Source organism: Papilio xuthus, unplaced genomic scaffold (assembly GCF_000836235.2).
Source record: "Papilio xuthus unplaced genomic scaffold, Pxut_1.1 DF825355.1, whole genome shotgun sequence".
Lineage (NCBI taxonomy): Eukaryota > Metazoa > Arthropoda > Insecta > Lepidoptera > Papilionidae > Papilio > Papilio xuthus.
Window position 1 is genome coordinate 731,274 of NW_013533294.1, and position 19,309 is coordinate 750,582.

At 31.9% G+C, this 19,309-nt stretch overlaps 2 protein-coding genes across 2 annotated transcripts; one reads left to right on the forward strand and one right to left on the reverse strand.

The window, feature by feature from the left end:
• Positions 1 to 2,791: 2,791 nt before the first annotated feature.
• On the reverse strand, positions 2,792 to 11,981 carry LOC106126055 (zinc finger protein 808). The gene is made up of 2 exons (XM_013323522.1): positions 10,511 to 11,981; positions 2,792 to 3,294 (listed from the first exon to the last, which is right to left on the reverse strand). The coding sequence occupies exons 1-2, from the start codon at positions 11,897 to 11,899 to the stop codon at positions 3,031 to 3,033; spliced, it is 1,653 nt and encodes a 550-aa protein (XP_013178976.1). The 5' UTR covers positions 11,900 to 11,981; the 3' UTR covers positions 2,792 to 3,030.
• Positions 11,982 to 13,130: 1,149 nt separating this feature from the next.
• Positions 13,131 to 14,956, forward strand: Pisd (phosphatidylserine decarboxylase). Its single transcript, XM_013323388.1, has one exon. It carries the CDS (start codon positions 13,254 to 13,256, stop codon positions 14,376 to 14,378), a length of 1,125 nt encoding a protein of 374 aa, XP_013178842.1. The 5' UTR covers positions 13,131 to 13,253; the 3' UTR covers positions 14,379 to 14,956.
• Positions 14,957 to 19,309: the final 4,353 nt, after the last annotated feature.

Consider the following 19,309-nt stretch of genomic DNA (forward strand, 5'->3'; position numbering starts at 1 on the left):
ACATTTATTTTAAGAAAATAAGGAACAAATTAAAAAAGGTAAATGACAAAGTCAACATAAATCGTATAAAATAAGAAATTAACCTTCAACCATAAACTATAGATTAACTATAGACAAAATTACGTAATTATTATTTGCCAGCACAACATCCCGTACACGAATTGTTCGGCTCGCCCACTGCAATGCCACGACCACACAAAATAGGCGTGAAGTGGAAGCAATTCCGCGTACAGTTTGATGGATTTGGGTTCCGAAGGCCTAATTTTAGTATTCTTTCCCTTGCCACCCTTTTCTTATAAGGAAAAGATGTTTTCCGGTAAGTGGATTTACAGAGGTTGCGTAGTAAACGAATATATTCTCTTTCATGCCTCCCCTTCTCGATCGATTAAAAGTAGGCAAAGCATCTGCAATTGCGGATATCTTTGGTCAGTCGCTTCGCTATTTCCGCCAATCCAAGTGACCGCTTTCTCGTTTGCCACTAAATCATAAATAAAACAGTTTCTACCCTCACAAAGCGATTCCGAGACCTGTTTTAAAGTACTATTAGCCATTGATGCTTTAAGTATAGGATTCTTTCCTTTTTAAGGTATTCCAATTGGAGGCAATACGTTCTCATTACCTAAAGCATCTATTTACTGTTTCTTCTAACAAAAGCATTATTCGTAACCTGCATACATGAAATGTAGGTTACCTTTATTTATGGAATCAGGGGGCTAGACAAATTTATGGAACTGACGCGTGACAATAACGTGACTTGTCGAAAGTTATTGTCAGTTCTATACATTTTAGAAGTTCGTTATGGAATCGCTATGGAGCGAATGCACTTTGTTTAGCCCCGGTGAAGAAAAAAATAGATAGAATAATCAGTAATTATTGCATTTATTTACATAATTAAACTAATACGCTGACATGAGTGTGTTAAAAATTACTAGAAAATTTATCTTTACTAAGAAAAAAATTCTACAAATGTTCTCTTTAATCTAGGGTACAATGTAAAAAATGCTATTTAAAATACTTTAATTCTAATATGTAAATATTTCTAGCGCATTATATGTAGCAAAAATTTATTTCATTAAAAAATTTAGCCTATTTTGTGCTACGTACTATCTTACTAAATTGGAGGGTATTAATTGTTTGCAATCATGTCCCTTATGTTGTACATTATATATTTAGTGTTTTACTAGATATGTACATACAGAGGAATTGACAACCTCTTCGTTTTTAAAATCGTTTAAAAATATACCTTACCGCGTACCTTACTTACAACTAACTTTGTATTCTTAGAGGCTTAAAAATTTAAAATATAGTATTTAAAACTGCTTAGCACTATTATAGTGTGTCTATTTAAGATAGATTAGTTTGGTAACTGACGATCAATGTGTATTTATTGGACGGTTGTCATAGTGTCGGATTGTAGGCACACAACTAACAACTACCGTGAATCGGTTTCGTAACAAAACTGCGGCATGACTAGTATAAGTTACTTCAACTGGTAATAGGCAAGATTGAAGGCAAGAGACGCGATGGGCGTAGGAAAAAGTCGTGGCTACGTAATATTAGGACGGGGATTAGGTCAGCGGAAGAACTGTTTCGCCGTGCACTTGACAAAACCAAATATTCCAAGTTAGCGGCAAACCTTCAAGACTGAAGAGGCAATAGAAGAAGAAGAATATCAATCGAACAAATAAACACTATAACTTATGTATGTTATTACTTTTTGAATTCGTTACAGATTTTTAGCTATGTCTCGCGCAATTAACTAAAAAAAAATAAAAAAATAACTTTTTGTTTCTCAAAATCTCAATTTCTGGCTTGATATTTAACTTTTCTACGTAGTTTTGAAGAATAAAATTGGCATACAAAGAAATATTTCATTTATTGTAAATCAAAAACAATAATCACGAAATTTTCGATCACAAGTTCAATGAGAACAAGCATCGAAAATCGAAAAAATTTTTGAATCGATTTTAATCAACCCATGCCTAGTGAATTGTCAAACTAATCTATCTTAAATAGACATAGCCGATTCTCAAATCTACTGAATATGCATATAAAAATTTCATAAATACCGGTAAAGCCGTTTCAGAGGTGTAGTAACATCATTAATTTCATAAGTTTTATACATGTTCCGTTTAAAAAAAAATACATAAAAGTAACTAACTAGGTTAAGACAACGACCCTAAGTGGGCCTTAAACAAAAAATCTGAGTAACATAAAAAATAACACTTATAATAAACTTAATTGTACTTCATAAAATTTAAAGTTAGAAATGAAATTGAGGTGGAGGAAAGCGGGAGAGTGGAGTCGAATGGGAGCCGGAGCGCCTGCGACGTCTCCCCGCTCCCGCGTCTTGCTTACCGCGTTATTAACAGTAGTTGAAATTATTAAAATGGAATAAATAAAAATAGTTTGGAAACACTTGAAATACTGTCCTCTATTAAATGCATTTCAAATATAAATAAAAATATGGCGAATTTGTTAAAAAAATTAATAAAAGTAAAACATTAGGTCATAACATAAAATATTTAAAAAATCAAATCTAATTTCAAAATGCTATTGAAATTATCGATCTAAAATATTTGAGATAAAATAACATATTTAATATATATGTAAAAAATAAAACTAGCAATTAATAATTATAGCATTTGAATTAATAAAGATTATTTTAAAATAAAAGTTCATACTATTATAATATTGTACAAGACATCTTTGGTGTACATCGGAGTTGTAAATGATACTGTTCAAATCAAAATAGTGAACAAAAAAAAAATGGATAGATGAATGGATCTATGGAAATTCAAAATGAGTATGAATCAACTCTGAACTTGTTCTAAAGTTCAACTCACATAAACTTGAACCATTAACAGTTAAAATGACCCGTACCATAAGTATGTAAGCCGGGAGTTGCCTGATGACTCCAATGTATTAACTTTATGCAGGTACAAATTGAAGCTTCAAATCAGTTCACTTAAGAACCGTAAAAACAATCAGCAATTTTATTTGCCACTCATGACTCTTCTGACCATTCTTTCAAGTAGAATAAAATTCAATTGGCACCTCACGGACAACAATATTAAAAACTAAATCTTCTTGTAAGCTTTTCACGTTTCTTGTTACAGGAGATCGATGTACCGTAAGGGGCTTAGACATTGGATAATCTATATCCATACATTCGACATTCTGGTTCCAATTCTCACTACTACATTCTTTCTCTAGTTTCGTCCTCACGCGTTCTATTTCTGGACAATGATGTTTTTCCAACGCACAGTTTGTCGTGAAATATTTCTCACACATCTGTAACAAAAATAAAAGAAAAACCATAGTCAAAACATATATAATTCTCATTAAATTAAATTTTCAAAACCAAGACTGAATCAACACTAGCTCACTATACGTGTACCCACGGAGGGGCTGATGGGTACACTAAGTTAGGGGTGACTAGGTCAATAAAACACGCAGGCCCAGTGCGGATTGACTTCACACATATTTTTGACTTTTTCAGATATGTGCAGCATCATGATGTTTTCCTTTACCGTAAGGACGTCAGTTAACCGTACGTAATCCGAAAAACACATTTATACACGGCGGGATTCAAATCCAGAACTTGCATTACAAGTCAAATGCTTAGCCCCTGAGCCACTGTCGACTTTGAATGTGATCCCGAAATTAAACGCAGAGGAAAAATACGAATTGAAAAACATTTCACTAATTAAGACCCGTTCAGTCGTTTATGCCACAAGTGGTTACACTAGAATGTACATATTAGCATTATACACCTAAATTAATATTATTTTAAAACTACCTACAATAATTATATCAATATGACTACAAAAGTGTAGGTAGTTTTAATGAAAAAAGTGATAAAAGGTAGGTAGCTCTTTCCTACTGTCTTGTGAAAAAAAGCATTTCTTAATAAAGAAAAGCAATTTAGAAGTGAAAAAACAAAAATCCTAATCCTAAATTAACAGTTTCTAGACCAAATCAAAAGCCAAAAAGGTAACACTGGAATAAGAAAGGGGAATGACATGCTGTCCTAATTATTCCCTTGAGAGTAAAGGTATTCTTGATATGAAGAAAATTAATTCCGCTGAATTTTGAGACCAAGAATTAGCAAGCATGACTCCATAAAACTGATAGTTTCATAACTATAATAGCGAACCTTTACTAGAATCATCAGCATTCAATTTCTATATTAGGCTTTAAAATATCCATGTTAAAACATTTTAGGAATCTTCGATTCGTAATTGTTTCTAGCCGTAAAAGTTCTTTGGTCCAAAACCTTCATGGTTTTGTTGATATTACTGCACCATACGCACTAATCTCTAGAACTGCCCTCATGGAGGTCTCATCACCCAAGATTTATGCTGGCGAGTCATCTTTATCATCCAATTTTGAGTTAAATGTATAAAGTGACACCACAAGCTTCGACATATATTTAAAATTTTTTAGTTCTCCTGTAGATTTTTTTTATATCTTACAATTTTTACCCTGTTTGTACCCTTATAGGATCAATTATATGGAAAAAAACCAATGACTCATTATTACTTTCTAACTCTAGTTAGAGTCCATTTACGCAACGTCTAGAAATCTCTTCTTTTATGGTATGCACATCGTCATCATTTAATGCTTATAGGGACGGCATAATCAATATTTTTTCTCATATATTTATATCTTAGTTATCCTGATTTTTATTAAATTGCTTTTTCAAGGAGAATTCTAATAATTAAAGGATATAATAGAATTTCTATTATAAAAAAGATAGAACAGCTATTCGATTTATTTCACATATTTTACCCTATTTTGAGCCAAACAGAATTATACGTCTACCCTCACTTTAACTGATTAGGACTGAATATTACTTTGTTATCTACCCTGTGGTATAATTTTAAAATGTTCATGCCTTCATTACGAATAATAGTTACTTTTATAGCTCTCTTATCCCTGCCATATTTATTTCAACATTAATCGTAACACTATGCCTTCTGGTTGCTGGTTATCCGATAACCGTACCAATAGTCTGTCCTAAGATGTATATAATCACAAATCACAATCATCGGTCCACAAATATTATTCGGCTTTGAAACTTTAATATGCGCAGATAATATTTAAGAATGTCTTCAGCTGTTAGGCACATATAAAAACTTGCACATCAAACTATCTATGTTATTTCTTTTTCACTACCTTTATGTAGGGTTGGAACTGCAACGAATGTTTTATTCTTTTTTATCTTCATAATAACTTAACGTGAAGAATATAGTTATGGTTCATCGAAACCAGTAACATTTTAGATTACTCCGTCCCATAATCCGAGTAATCGACGTGATTTGTCAAGGAAGGGTACAATTATTGCTGAAGAATTATAAGCGAGCATGTAACATGACAGAGAAGAAAATAGTCGTGCTTTACAATCCGAGTCAAGCTGGAGATAGTACTCCTCCACTTTCATAATAAAAGTTCTTCTCATCATATGCACATAACATGCTAATCTTTACTTCTTACTTTAATTATATACTCATTTCGTATCTTATCCATCGTTAATATTCTCGTTCATTTGCAATATCATTGTAAATAACCAATTGCAAATAAGGGAATTTGGACACTTCTTTGTTCATCATCAGCCCACCTTACGTCCCCATTGAGGCTCGGAGCCTACCCTAAGTGCGGGTAGTTGTTCTTTATACTATTGAGTGTTTTTCATCCACGACAGAGTTCGGACATGGGGATTATTGTTTCCAAGAAAAAAATCAAATAACCCAACTGAATGATTGCTTGCTATTGCATGCTATTAATAAGTTTTAGCTGGAACAATCGGCGTAAATTAGAAGTGTAGTCAAGCCATTTAATATTAAGCTTGTCATAAAATGGACAAACGTGCATAAAATTCCTATTACAGGTAGATTCATCCCTGCTATATAAGTATAAACAACTATTTTCCTTTAATTTGTCGATTTGTCTGTAAGTTCGTGTGCACTAATTTTAAAAATGGCTTTTGCGATTTATATGCTTTTTTCACTGATGATTTGTGGTAATCTTCACTTAATATTTAGTGTTTGTTTCATTTCCAAACAGTACGTAAATTAATAAATTACTTCAAATGGTTAGTTTTAAAAGCTTTAAATTCAAATGTAAGTCGACATAGAAAAAAGTCGGTAATAAAATATAGTATAAAATAATTCAAAGTTTAATGATAAAATCCATGCATTATTCCAAAAAGCTTGCAGCTAAAGCTGATGTAGAGCCCTCCGAAGATAGGCTCGAAACTGGTCTTTACCTACACCGGACGAACTAACGTGAATGTTAGCCGTTTTTATATTAGTTTATAACTAAAAGCTAATTTCATTATCTCATGTAAACTTGTAACGTTAAAGGAACTTTCTGGCATATTCAAACTTTACTTATAATAACTATTTTATCCTTTTACTAAGATTTAAGCTTTAGAATTTAAAGAAGGTTAATATTTTCATATACGTTCAATTAATAAACACATATAAACCAAGAATTGAGACAGAAATAAACAAAAAGCTTGAAATAAGCTCCGCATATCCAAATAAGTAGTTCGAGCAATCATAGTCAATAAAAATATTGCAAATTCATTTACTGTAGTCCCCAATAAGCAGTCTATCTTTCATTTAGCCAGCCATCAATAAGCTAATCTAGCTTTTCATCCATTAAGTTTTTAATAACCCACCGATAGATAGATTTTTCCATCGAAATTATTTATCTATCGATAGGAGAATGGATAGCCTACTAGAAATAGAGCCATCATACAAATTACTCCTACATGCATTTCAATAAAAACTTTCCGATGGACGGATCTAACGCTTATGATATCGGAGGAGCTAGACAAAATGTATTCTATCCAAAGCGATTTCATAACGAACTTCAAAAATAAATAAAACTGAGGGGTTAGACAAAGTGCATTCGCTTCTTAGCGATTGCATAGCGAACTTTAAAAATGTATGGAAGTGACGCGCGACAATCTCGTGACTTATCGAAAGTTATTGTCAGTTCCATGTATTTTTGAAGTTCGCTATGTAATCGCTAAGAAGCGAATGTACTTTGTTTACCCCTCCTGTTGTCCGTCAACAAATGGCTGACACGACGGATAGAAAACATTTCCATAAAATTTTTTAAACAATTCGTTAATAATAGAATAATTTAGCAGCGACGATTGCATTATGGGATTATTCCAAATAATTAAAGCGAAATACGAATTTACCTATAGGCAAAGATCTAGACTTTATAAGAATGCTATAGATCAGCTGATACTTTTCTTAAGACCGAATTTAAAATTAAAATCTAAGATTTATTTTTTATCTCTTTATACCTACACTGCTTCATTGCAATCATGGCATATCAATTATTCCTATTTCATTCTTAAGACACTACGTTTTTTTGAATTTCGAACCTATTAATAATAACTACTTACTACTAAGCTGCGGTCAGTTGCAGAAAAAAAAACTTCCCGTAAACAAACACTCCTTAACTTTGCGTTCCCAAAAAAACATTTTGTTAGGGAAGTCAAGACAAAAAAGCTATCAGTTGTTTGTTATAGGTAGATAGAAGAAAATAACGGCTACAGAACTGCAGTTGTGTTAGAGTTAACAGCCGTTAAAGTCAAAGTTACAATATAGCTCTGAAATGGCAAATCTTTACATATCAACGTTCTATTTGTTTAAAAAAATGTTTAATCGAATAATATTGACTTTAAGATTTAGTTAAAAGACCACATAAGACTTTTTCCTATTGCTTAATTGGGTCACGTAATTGTTCGCTATCCTTGTTCATGCTTTACCCTTATTAGTCATATCGTTGTATTATTATTTTATTCAGATTTTTAGTAAATCTTTATTTAATGATTGAAGAAGAATGTATTTAGTTGGTTAACACATACTTTAGATCCTTAATGCTCACTAATATTATAAATACGAAAGTAACTGTCTGTATGTGTCGCTTTCACGCAAAAGCTACTGAACCGATTTACCGATGACATAGGCTATTTTTAAACGCGAAATAAGGGTTGTAATTGGTTTAAAAGGGGTTGGAAATTTGAATGAAAGTATCGTCATTTTTACTATTAAAAGAAATATGTAATGTGAAGGTTTATGTGAATGTTTTGTAAGTTCATTATGTTCTATTGTATATTTTAAGGAAAATATTTAGTCTAAGTCATTAAAAATGCCACCCTAAGATAGTATTTCGCGCGGACAAAGTCGCGGACACAGCAAGTATATTAATATAAGAACTGTAATTAAGATTTTAACAAATGTTTTAGTTTGTTTTACTTATATTTTTATACACTAAAATTTTTCTCAAATTTGGGAAATCGCTAATCACACTGAAAAACATTAGCATCCCAAACAATTTTGAAAATCGTCATACGATTAGACGTCAAACTTTTATGAAACACTGCATCTATAAAGTACCAGACGTTCCATTTATAGTTACGTGTTCTTCTTCTTGAAAAGAATTCTGGGACGCCAATTTGTTTCATTTTTTTGAACTGCGCGAAATTTTGAGTAATCGAATTGACGAGACCGATGTGTGGATGCGAGACCACATCGTCTGTCAACCCATCTGAGAAAACTCATATAAAAATTCTGTTCTAAAGGCGATGGTTACTACTACTACTAACTAATATAAAACTTGTCCAGAGTTTCATTCTTACTTATTTCCTTCATCACCAGCTATTATTCATACTTAGGTTAAAACTAAGTTGTTTCTCTGATAAATATAAATCAACTTTAACTATAAATTTCTTAATTTGTAACTTTTAAGCCTATTGATTTTAGTGAAAGAAAGCTAACCTAACCTAAATATACCAATGTCGCATTTTGAGACAAAAAATAAATTACGATATGCATATAGAAGTAATACATCAATGTACCAGCAATTAATAAACAGTTTGAGTAGTATTTCATTCTGTGAGACACCAGCGTCTAGCTGACACACGCGACTTCTTCCGCAAGACTTTGGCCGTGAAATATTGTCTTCTGGTAGCATTTTAATAACTTAAACTAATTATTTTACTTTATCCCATGAAATATATGAAAATTACAGAACATTCACATAAACTTTTAAACCCAATGTAGTTTTGGACCCATGAATGTAAAACTTTTACAATTCTTGTATATCATATTTCTATATATCAAATCAACAGCCTTAAAAAATAAGTTCCAAACTTCTAACCGTAAAAATGACGATATTTTCATAAAAATTTCCATCCTGCTTTCAACCCATTGCAAGGCTTTTTTCATGTTAGAAAGTAACTTAAGTTCTTTCTCATGCACTAGACTATCCCTGTATTCAATTTCATTAAAATCTTTATAGTAGTTTTGATGTGAAAACAAGACAGACAGACATATATCACCTTGGACCATTTAGTCACAGGCATAAATGTTTTTATTATTAGTAATCATTGGAAAATACCATTACAATATTCCTAAACCTTATATGCAATATGATTCTTCATAAGTAATATTAGAAGTATTCCATACAAATATACCAAACAACTTCTGGTATCTGTACTATGTTTTACTAACGGTATGAAATACAATTTTTCATCCAATATTTTGTTTGGTGACATTTAAAAAGATTTATGAAAGAGGTCAAACACCAAAGAGTTTGTAATATCTATATAATGCTACTAATCAGTTACTTTTAGGTTAAACTAGTGGCCCTCATTTTGTTTTGATTAGTATATACTTTAATATGCTTATATTTTGTTACTAAACTCTATTATGAATTGGGTTAGATAAGTTTGTGGTAATTTTTAAAGACAATTGGAACATTAAACATAAATTTTGATATACATTTTTTTAATATATTGCTACTATTATATACCAAAATGTTTTATGTACCAAAGAGTTGAAATAATTCCTACTATGGGATTATTTGTAATTATTTAAAATGGTAGTAATCCATAAATGAATCTACTTCAGCATATTTATTTTGGTTACAGCATTGTTCCTATTAACAGTGCATATCTTATTTTCTATCTATTTTTGCTCTTTTAGAAAAGTAAAAGCAAAAATACCTAGATGCATATTTTTTACCATATTCTAAATCATGTAATACTGATAAAAATAAACAAATCGTAACCAAACTTTTATCTAAATATGGCTGAAGTTATCCTCTTTTAGATTATGTAGATATTTCATGTATTTTAAATTATTGTAACACACTAGCTATCGCCCCCAACCCCATCCTCAAGGAATTAAAAAAAAACTAAATTAGTAGCCTATGTGTTCTTCCAGATTATGTTCTATATGTATGTCAAATTTCATGCAGTTATACCGGAGATACTATCCAACAAACATCCATCTAAATATTCACATTTATAATATTAGTAAGAAGTAATACGGCTGAAGTTATCCTGTTTTAGATTAAGTAAAAATTTTAAGTATTTTTCAATAATTTAAAGATATTCAAGTCTCTTAACTTATAGATAATTGGAACAAACTTATACAACTTATTAATATTAAATAAAATAGATTAATTAAAAACAAACCTTGCAGTGATATCTCATATTTTTAGTATTTGTATAGATATTTCTTTTTTTTGGTGATGTATGTATTAGTCCATTCAAATGGCCAGTATTTGAACATTCATTTCTATTTTTAGTCTGTACTGTAGGTATTTGTACTTCACGTTTCAAATTCTCTAATAAATCTGGTACTACTTGAGATGGTACATCATTAATTACTGGATCCACATCAGTTGCTGTTTCAATATTATCTGTATCTACATTATTTATAGTATCATTTGATATCAAATTAGTTGTATTCGAATTTTCTATATTTATAACCTCATTTGTTTCGTTATTTGGGTTTTCATTATCTGTTATGTTATTTACTTGTGTATTACAATCTGTTGTAGATGCATCAATTTCATTTTGTACTACCTCTAAATTAGTATCAGGGGTTGCATGTGTCATTATGTGTTGTAATAAATTGTCCTCAGAATCAAAACTTTCTCTACATTGATCGCATGGATGTTTAATTATTTTTTTACTCATATTCTGTAGAACACTTACATGTGATTCTAAATACTCTTTATCAACTGAACTTTCTTTACAGAAATAGCAAACATATATATTTATAGAACCGAGGTTTCTTAAATAATACAACTCATTGATAGATGGTGGATTATCTGAATGTACCGCAGCTTTATGATAGGCTATTGCACAGTTTGAATCAAACTGATCTGTACAGATGTTGCATATATATTTTTTATCTATAACAGTTTGATTTTCAACTTGTTCAATATTTCTACATATCAATGTATGTTCCATTAATTGTTTTTCATTTTGATGTAGTACATAACATATTTTGCAATGTAATTCTATATGTTTTTTGTAGTATGGTTCTCTTTTATATTTTTTTGAACAATGTACACATTCATATGTTGTTATTGTATGTGATAATCTGTAATGATTATTTAAATTTTTGAATGTCTTATTGCATTTCTCGCATTTTTTTAGTTTTTTCGTATATCTTCTTGTATTACTAGTTTGTTTTGGAGTAGAAGGGTTTTCGGGTTTCTTGTTTTGACTTGATTTACCCCGTTTTTTCTTATCATTATCAACTACTAATAATTCATTGGCATTGTTTTGAGGTTCACCTTTTTTTGACACACTTTTAACATTTTTCGAATCTATTTTAACTAAATTTACAGTACAGTTTACTATAATTTTTCTTAAAATACGTTCCTGACCCGCGTCCGCCGAATAAGGTATTAAACTTCCGTTTTTGTCATATTTCACTCTTATGTTTTTCAACAAATGACTCAAATTTGGACGATTTATTAATACTTTTGGAAGTTTCTGAAAACCGCGAAATACCGATTCGTCTGAAGGGATATTGTGTCTGGTAGGTTTCGCAATAGCCCTGCGCGGCATGTTGATGACTGATGAGAAAAATTTTCTTATACGATGTATATTATTAAAACTAATGTTTTATTATAAAATTAATAAATCTTATTAATACATATTTAATTTATTTAAGCTCACCGACCACCAAATAGAGAAGCACACAAGCTATTGTCACAATTTGACTTGGACTGGACAAGCGAACCATAGATAAAACTTTAAACGAAATGTCAAACCACAACCAAAGATGATGTTTTTAACGATAATCGTGGGTTTTATATACTCTTTGGTGGGTACCTTACTAATCTTACAAATATTGATAATGAGAATGGCTGGATGGATGTTTGTTTGAAGATATCTTCAAAACGACTGAACGGATCTCAATGAAATTTGGCATACATGTAGAAAATAGTCTAAAAGAACACATCGCCTATTACTTTTTTAATTTAACGGACGGAATCATGAGCGATAGCCATACGCAATAAACGATATTTAAATCGGTAACGGTATGCAGGGTTGGATCGTCTATTCTCCCTTTAATGTAACCTCTGTATAAGGTTGGTTGATGTACCAGATATCCTCCTGTGAAAATTCAAACATCTTTGTATTCTTATTAAGTTAGTCATTTTAAAGAATTTCTTTTTACATCATTATTGTATACATTTTATTATTGTTTATACGGCTTGGTACTGAAAACCTTAATTTAACAGAATGTTAATTTTTCACAAAGGAAATACTTGGACATCTTTTACTCCTGTGTGTCTATTTAAGATTGATAAGTTTCATAACTGACGCCTAAAAAGTATTGAATTATTTTCTTATGAGGGTTAATGTAGTCCTCAATGGATGACTGTCATAGTATCGGACATTTGAAGAATAGTGTAGAAAAAAGATTTTTTATTGCAATTCAAAAACGATAATCACGAAATTTCTATGATCATCGAAAATCGAAAATTTTTATAACCGATTTTACTCAACCCATCTCTAGTGAATTGTCAAACTAACCATCTTTAAATAGTCACATTATAGGGGTTATATTTTATGGCAAATAGATGGACTAACCCATCATTGCTGCACTGCATTAGGTGTATTTTTATATCTATAATCAAAACGGTACAAATATCAAATTGTTTTAAAAATATATTAAACCTTTTTTTGACATTTCGCTGTTTGTCACGAGTTTTGCCATACTCACTCTTTGTTTTTGTCCAATTTGTGTCTATGGTTTCTTTTGGAAACTCTTTGGTGTCTTTCTTGCATAGTCTTTGCTTTGGCCTTGTATGTTATCAGACATATAATTTCGTACGCAAATCAATTTAGCAAAAACGATCATATAAACATTGTTTTGTATTTATAAACGTGACGGAAGGCAGCTTTGGGCAAGATGTTCCCGCCGACGCGTTTAAAGAGCTGCCTTCCAGTCATGAATCCGATGTTCAAGCGATTACGTCCGCATAGGCCGTTCCGACAAACATCGTACCACAATCAAACAAAGGTTTCGAATACGGTTACGAATACAAAATGGATGAATTTACGAGCAATAATAACTCGTTGGGTGCCTCTAGGGAGTGTTATGTACGTTGGATGGTGTTACATACGAGCTAGCGTTAATTATGAAGTGTCTAAAGTGGAAATTAAATTTTACGAAATGTTCCCGTTTCGAATTACCAGTCGACTTTGGGGACGTCTCGCGGCTTGCGAACTGCCGACATCGATTAGAAATTTCGTTTACGGGACATACGTAAGAGTTTTTAATGTGAATTTAAACGATGCTGCTGTCACCGATTTGAAATATTACAAAAGTTTATCCGCATTTTTTACGCGTCCCTTACGTGAAGGTGCGAGATATATTTCACCGTCTATCTGTGTGTCACCATGTGATGGCGTCGTATTAAACTGTGGTCCAGCGGATACTGATAAAATCGAGCAAGTGAAAGGAGTAACATACAGCTTAGAAGAATTTCTCGGTGAGAATAAATGGTCAGAGAATACCGATCCTAATTACTACAATTCTTTATTAAAAGATAAAAATAATATATTACATCAATGTATCATATATTTAGCACCAGGAGATTATCATAGATTCCATTCACCATGTGATTGGACGTCAAAATTTCGTAGACACTTCTCCGGTAAACTTTTATCAGTAAATCCATGGATGGCCCGTTTGATACCTGGTTTATTCACAATGAACGAAAGAGCTGTGTACATAGGTGAGTGGAAACATGGCTTCTTCAGTATGACAGCGGTCGGAGCGACCAATGTTGGTTCAATAGAGATATACAGTGATCCAAATTTACGTACAAACACAAAAGGAAAGAGGAATCGTGTTGATGAGTTGAATATTAACACATCTTATTGTAAAGGGGAGTTATTTGGTCAATTTAATATGGGTAGTACTATAATACTTTTGTTTGAAGCTCCGAAGGATTTTAAATTTGAGTTTAAATCTGGCGAAAGGGTGCTTGTAGGCCAGGCGTTGTCTGGTTGTGCTGTGCACACTAGATGACCTGGTTTAAATGATCTCTTGTATGTAATGCAAACCGGATTAGTTTGCTACATGTTCATTTTGTTACTTTAAGTAACAAATAGTTTTCACAATATAATAGTGATAAAACGGAAATTATTAATTTCATAAACAATCATTAGTTTTTTTTTTATTTTAGTTTAATATAAAATATATTAATAGCCTATTTTATTGTGAAGACTAGTATTTATACTCTTTAACAGTATATTAGAGGCCTGGCTGATGACACAACCTCCATAAGCAAGAAACTTGGCTTAGAAACTTCTATGAGCAATAAAATGTGGTCTCTTGTTCTGCTTACCCAGGTTTTACTGTATGGAAAGCCATATTTAAAGTACTAAAAAGAAAAGAGTATATTAAACTACATTTCCACTACTGTTAGCATCTATAGGAATACATTTTATCTCTGTTTTTTTGTGCAAGTGATGTTATTTCTGTATTTCACTAGTGGAAATGAGTATTAATAAAATGTTTCATTGTTGAACTGCTTATATGAAGAATTTGTTTTAGTTTTTTTTGTAAGGATATAGTTTTTATTTTTGCTGAACAATTGTAATATTAGATCTTTCCTTTAATTATTTATTAATTTCTAATACTTTTTGATATTGTTTCTTTGAATGTTTCTTTTACTTTGAAGAGGCTATGTATTTCTTTTTAATTATGTAATTCAGCTAAAGCACAGCTTATTAATGTATTGAAAAGGAGGTTAATTATGTATTAATTTTAACGTAGCTTCAGTGAGCTTTTTATTTCCTGACATTCACAAACTTTTCTCTCATAAACCCCTCGCTGTTCACCTCCGGGGGACTACTGACTCCAGGGAGTTCTATCCCACTTTGTAAATCTATAATATATGTTTTTAAAAGTTGATAACAACTTTTCAATTGAGAATTTGCATTGTTAGAAGTTTAAAATTTTCAATATATTTATAAATGGTATGTAGATTTTACATTATATTTGACGTTTACATCAATCCAATCCACCGTTACTGGAATACTGGACTGTATTAATGTAAATCAGGCATTACGATAAATTTAGATTTTTAAGATATAGTTCAATCATGGGTGAAAGACAGGGTTATATGTGATTACTAATCACGAAGACCCTCTCGGTGAACAACTTCAAGTGTTTCCGAGGGTCCCAGGATCTCTAATGGACACTGGGCCTATCTTTTGTGACCTTAACGCCTGTATTGACGAGTGAGATGTCATTTAATTTGGCTGTTTCCAATAGGTTTGAGTTTCTAATTAGACTAAAATCCTTAAAAATAATCGACTTAGGAAAAAATTACGGGCAAATCAGCCAAATAGGAAAGACCCTTCGAATCTATTCTTCCCTGATTGTATGGTTAAGGTTCGTTTAGACATAAACGGGAATCTTATGAATAGTTTTAACTGTCCGGCGATGACGTCATAGCAGTATAGCGTTTTCATGTATTCCCATACGTTTGTCTCGCTCTAACATTGTCGTTCATACGATTCTTATGTGTAAATGAATCTAGTCGGGTTTTTGGTTTTAAACGAACAAATAGTTGACAACCCTATATTTAAGATAATGAAGAGTATTTCGCAATAGTTTTTCATAGTTTTCGTATTATAATAAGAGATGTAACAATCTTTTGACTATGTTTCTGTTTTGTGTTCACTTGTAGATGTTAACTATTCAAAAGCCTAAATATTGTCAACAAAGACTACAAATTTTATACTAAAACTTGATAAATTACAAAGTATTTCTGGTTTTACTCATTTCATACATCTGGCGGCCCAAGGTCATGTGTGCGGTAAGATACACCAGACATTTGGGTAGAAAGGTCAGACACTCTACATTATTGGGGATTTTGATTAGGTACGAAATGTAAAAAGCCGGACAATCCGGACACCTTTTATTTTGTCCTGACACGCAATGAAAAAGCCTACCGATGTCCGGCTTTACCGGACGCTTTGCAACGCTAGCTACATTTTGTGCTTCCCGTATCCCGCTACTCCCAAACTAAAATTGGTTCTGCGAAACGACTCGCACGAGGTTAAAACTCGCTAAGACATCTGAAAACATTTTTAAAAAACTTTTCTTCCTATAACTATAACATTAGCTACTCTCATTTTACAATCTTACTAATATTATAAATGCGAATGTTTTGGATGGATGGATGTTTAAAGATATCATTAGAACGGCTGTGTTGATCTAGCTGAAATTTGGCATAGATGTAGTGCATAGTCTGGAAGAACATATAGACTACTAAATTTTTGTAATTCCGCGCGGGCGGAGTCGCGGACGAATGTCCTGTATCTTTTATAATTCTCACAATTGAGACGAAATAACTGGAAAGTAATATAATGGCCGCCATGTATGAATTGACGTTTCTTAGTTAACAATATTTAGGTATTAATTTGGATAGGATATAGTCAAGTTATGACACGTTTAGAATTTTAGTCTAGTCGCTGGGACGTAAATTTTGTGATTGTTGTAATGTATGTACAAAGAAATAGATGTGGCATTATATATTTTAATATATTTATTATCGTTTGTGCTCTAGATATTTGGGCGACGGAAGAAATGGGACAAGTTTCGTTCTGGAAATGTAACTCACTGTTGATTTCTGATCCCAAAATGCTTAGAACATATTATTTTATCTGATTTATCAAAGATAATTACAGGAATGATATGTTACAGGAGATTTTGGTTTTAGAAACACGCGTTAGGAACTTTGTCAATTCCCCCGAGTGTGAAAGAGGGTACAGTCATAGAGATTTGTTTTTTTTTAAAATTAACAAATAGTAATTTAAGGCGATGGTCACACTGCAGTCCTTATGTTGTCAAAAGATTGTTGTTGGTAGGTCGTCGCCTTAACATGGCCGATGTTTTTGTGAAGATGTTATGTCGTTTTAAGCTGATTTTTATATTCCTTCCGTCGCTTGAATATCCTAAATATATTTTAGTGCTCAATATTGTATTGCAGAAAGTATTTTTGTGTATATTAGTGTGCAGAAATATATGATTTTGTCGCAAATATTTTGTTTTATTTAACCTTATTTTTTACGTAATATAAGATTTATAGGTTATTACAATGATTGCAGTTAAAATTGATGATACAAAAATATCTATCTTCTATATATATAAAAGAAAGTGGTGTTAGTTACACTATTTATAACTGAAGAGCGGCTTTACCGATATGCCTGAAAATTGTTGAGGAGGTAGCTTAGAGCCAGGAGACGGACATAGGATACTTTTTTAATTTATGTTTTCGAATTTATGCCTTGAAGAACGGCCATTTATTTAACTTACTAATATTATAAATGCGAATGTTTAGATGGATGTATGTTTGAAGATATCTCTAGAACGGCTGAACCGATCTCGATTAAATTTGGCATACATATAGAACATAGTCTGAAAGAACACATATACTACACTAATTAAGTTTTTTTATATATCCACGCGGGCAACAGCTAGTCTGTAATAAATCTTGCAGCCTTATAAAAGTAAAATTTAGATAATTTTTGTCTATTATTTGCCATGTCTGTTGAATTCGATTATAAAGGTCTTAAGGTCATAGATATTAGAGTTTTTTTTTAAATGACTTGACAGTTTGACAATGACCCGTTACGTTTTTAAAATGATAAAGGCAAGGAAAAACTTCGTTAAAACAATTTATACTAATATTATAAAGCGGAAGATTTTGTTTAAACGCGCAAATCTAATGAACTTGTGGTCCGGTTTGAAAAATTCTTTTTTTGTTGTATAGTCCTTTTTTAAAGGAAGGCTTTATGCTATATAACATTACGCTGCGTCCAATAGTTTTTTTTTTAAATTCCGGTGGAGTCGCGGGACAGATAGTCTCATAAACATAATTTGTAAAACTAAAGAAATGCTGATTATGTCAAACGTTTTTATTTGACACAATTAGTTCTACATATTGAAAAACTAAAGTAATAATACGTATAACCTAAATATTCTGTGTATTCGTAATTTAAAATATGAACGCAGTTTTAATTCCAAACATTGGCTTCGCCCGATCTAGGTTAGGTCTAGTGTAGGCTGGCCGCGGACGAGAGCGAAAGCGTGCCCGTCGTCCCGTCCCGATGCGTTGGAGGAACAGAGAGGTTTAGTGGGTATGCCTCCGCTATGGAGGAGAATCCCACATAACTACCGCGTCCACCCCGGGGCGCGGAGTATGCATAAAGCATTCCTCTCTGGAAAAAAAGGTCTAGTGTAGACTGTTATGCATCCATCCATACATACGAAGATTTGAATTTATAATATTAGTAAGATTGAGTATTTTATTTGAACAGAATGTCATATAAACTTACATAATTAAATATTATAAATGCGAATATTTAGATGGATGGATGTTTATTAAAAGATATCACCGGAATGACTCAATGGATGGAAGAAAACAGGCTATTTATGCTTATTAAATTTTTGCTAATTCGACGCGGATGGAGTCGCGGGCGACGGCTAGTTGATATATATAATTAAAAACTTGTCGACTAGACAAAGTTAAGTTAATTTAATGTAACAATTTTGCAACACAAGTAGCTTCTTATTAAGTGTGTCAATTAAACGCATACTAAGTAATTATTATGTAATACGGAACTAAAAAATTTGCATATTTAATGGAACATTGTATAATAATCGAGTTTTTCTTAACTGTGTTCATTTTATTTGAATGACAGATTGACTCACCGCTTTAGACTTTGTAACTGCCGTTTACATAATTGTTTGTGATAAAACAAAGCAAAAGTATAATAAAACAACACAACTCTCGTCAGAGACCATCTTACTAATAATATAAATGGGTATGTTTAAATGGATGTTTGTTTGAAAGTATCTCCAGAACGGCTGATCCGGTCTACATGAAATTTAGTATACATATTCATATTAGTTTGGAAGTATGCTAAGATGGATTTGTGGTGTGA